Genomic DNA, 2,689 nt, shown 5'->3' on the forward strand with positions numbered 1-2,689 from the left:
GTATCGAATCGGGAGATGGGTGTATCGTCCCAGCCCTACTAGGGAGAGGCATTTTTGTCAATTTCTTTTTTCGATAATTGACAGGTCCCAAGAAAATGAATACTTGAGTACTTAATGATCTCCATTAAAATTAAGCCCGTTTTGACACATCTGGTATGACATATTCAGTCCGGCAAGCTGTAAATGACAGCATACCACCTCTGCTGAGGTTCCACCGTACCGATACTAAAATGTGACGTGAAAACACTACAGATCACTGATTGGTCAGAGGATTTACAACACGAGACACCAAACCGCTAGATTTAAATAGTCAGCAACAGCCACTGCAGTTTTATTTGTTCGCAAAATTTTTATTAAACGACTTGCTTTTAAAAAAATAAAAAAATAAATTACATCTATTTTTAGTCGCAAATGCGAGTGCTGTTGCTCTAAAGTAGATTGCTCTAAAAAGTAGATACTTTTGCAAATTCCTGAGTATAATTATATTCTGTTGTTTTATATATCAAATAATATGACAATCCTGCCAGAACTTGTTTGTAAATAAATAAGTTACTCACCAATTATGTCAGACACTTTTTGAGCCTCCAGTTGTGGCTTTGCTTCTTTGTCTTTGAAGGCATTGGAACTTTTTCCTGTGTAGCAGTGTGTTGCCAGTATTGCTCTCCCAAAGACAGCCACCAGGAGGTCTTTTGCTGCTTTTTTTGCATCTGTCCATTTCAAGTGGCCAAACTGTTCGGCACCGATGGACGTGTTGGGGCCAATTCTAACCTGAAAACAGTGATCGAACAATGAAACAGTAAGAGTTAAAAAGTGAACTTAATATTTTGTTTGTTATGATGAAACCTATGAGCATAGATTCAGAATCATCCAATTTTTTTCCAGCCATGATTAATTAATTCTGTGAGTGGACACAATTACAACAAGACACCCCAGGTGAATAGGGTAAAAAAAAAAAAAAAAAAACGCTAATAAATATCGAGGGAATATCACACTCCCTCAGCCGGACTGAGTGGCAGACGAGCTGCTGTGTGACTGGATTTAATAGGAGAAACCTATGCTGCCGCTTTTTGACACTCAGTTGGCGTGACCACAGTCAATCCAGCCGACGGTGACGTCACACGCATACCCTATACTTCTCCAAATGATTGATTACATTACTTGCAAACCTATTGTAATTTTGTAATACAAGTTATCTGAAATGTTATGTTTAAATATGTGCTAATTTGTCTCTAGAAAATCTCTAGAAAAATAAAAAAATAAAACAAACATTGGAGGAAGTTATCAGGATTATGTTGTGTTTACTTGTATTTTTGTTCCTTTAAAGTGTCAGATTTACAATTCTGTCCGTTTTACACACCGTAATCTGTATCATGTCTCATGTAAAATGGCATTTTCGGTTTTTGGCCGAAAGAGAAAAAAGGCTGAAAATATGAACCAAACATAATCTAACAATTCTGACTTCTTTTAATATATAAACTCCTGTGGGAAACACTGAATCATTATATACATTTTTGACCAAATCATGCAGCCCTAGTAAGAAGGCATTGTTACTTAAAAACGATACCTTTTTGCAGTCATTATTACTCCTAGTCTCATTTACACGAAGAGGCAGTAGAGATGAAGGGGCAGGTACAGGCGAAGACTCTGGGGCTGGCAAATCCGAAGTGGGTCCAGGGAGAGGTTGGACTGGTGCAGTCATTAATGGAGTGCATCCTTGAACAAAATAGGTTTTTATATCTTTTGACGCAATCACTTAGACATTTTTTAAACTTTTCATAGGGTTACCTTTTTTTAAAAGTGTAAGAGTTTCCACAAGAACACTCTTAATCTCTTTTAATTCAGCCAAAATTTGTTGATTGACTCCACTGTCATTACTTGTCCTTGTTGATGTTGTTGCCTCCCTGCTTGATTCCTAGAATTGTAAAACATTTGTTAATACAGTTTGTATTTTGTTCAGTCAAAAATTAAAACTTGCTGAAAATGTACTCAACACCAGACCATCCAAGATGTAGATGAGTTTGTTTCATCATTTGTAACAGGTTTGGAGAAATGTAGCATTACATAATTTACTCACCAATGGATCCTCTGCAGAGAATGGGTGCTGTGAAAATAAGAGTCTTGTGAGAACTTTAAAAAGAATTAATGTATAATTTATACAGTAAAGTCTATGTAGTGTTTTATTTTTTATATTTTATATTTATTCATTTAATTCCTTTCTTGTATGCTACTGTTAAATACATCTAGAACGAGTCTAGAGCCCTGATATATGTAACTTTGTTGAAATAATCTTACTTTTTCTAGATTATACTGCTGCAGAAAGGATCTGGCTCTTATCCTTTTGACGCTCTTTTCAAAAACTTGTTTACTGACTGACTGTAAATAAAAAAGAATTATATAATTACAAATATAACCTTCAAATTAGCTGAAAGTGGCAATCATCTGGGTCTAATTTACCTCATATTCTTCACTGCTTTCTGATTCAGAAAGTATTCTGCTATATTTCTGGCGCTGCCCTCTCCCTAATTCTTCATTCCCTTCAGGTCTGGATCTTTTGATGGACTGATTTTTCTCAATAGAATGAAGCTGCTTAAGCATGGCAGATCTAGTTCCTGAAATGATAAATAATAATTATCACAACATGAATCAATTTTATCACAGTAATGCACAGACATACTGTATCACAAAAACA

The 2,689-nt window shown here is 35.5% G+C and overlaps 1 protein-coding gene across 1 annotated transcript in view; it reads right to left on the bottom strand.

Moving 5' to 3' along the window:
* LOC311082012 (protein insensitive-like) overlaps positions 1 to 2,369 on the bottom strand; it is a 3,436-nt gene extending 1,067 nt beyond the window's left edge. The window contains exons 1-5 of the mRNA XM_084112758.1: positions 2,293 to 2,369; positions 2,075 to 2,101; positions 1,786 to 1,912; positions 1,565 to 1,713; positions 558 to 768 (exon numbers count right to left, since the gene is read on the bottom strand). Coding sequence (XP_083968884.1) covers positions 558 to 768; positions 1,565 to 1,699 — 346 coding nt within the window. The 5' untranslated portion in view covers positions 1,700 to 1,713; positions 1,786 to 1,912; positions 2,075 to 2,101; positions 2,293 to 2,369. The remainder of the gene's footprint in view (positions 1 to 557; positions 769 to 1,564; positions 1,714 to 1,785; positions 1,913 to 2,074; positions 2,102 to 2,292) is intronic.
* Between the last annotated feature and the right edge of the window lie 320 nt (positions 2,370 to 2,689).

Source organism: Abramis brama (genome assembly GCF_963993115.1).
Source record: "Abramis brama genome assembly, chromosome: 4".
Lineage (NCBI taxonomy): Eukaryota > Metazoa > Chordata > Actinopteri > Cypriniformes > Leuciscidae > Abramis > Abramis brama.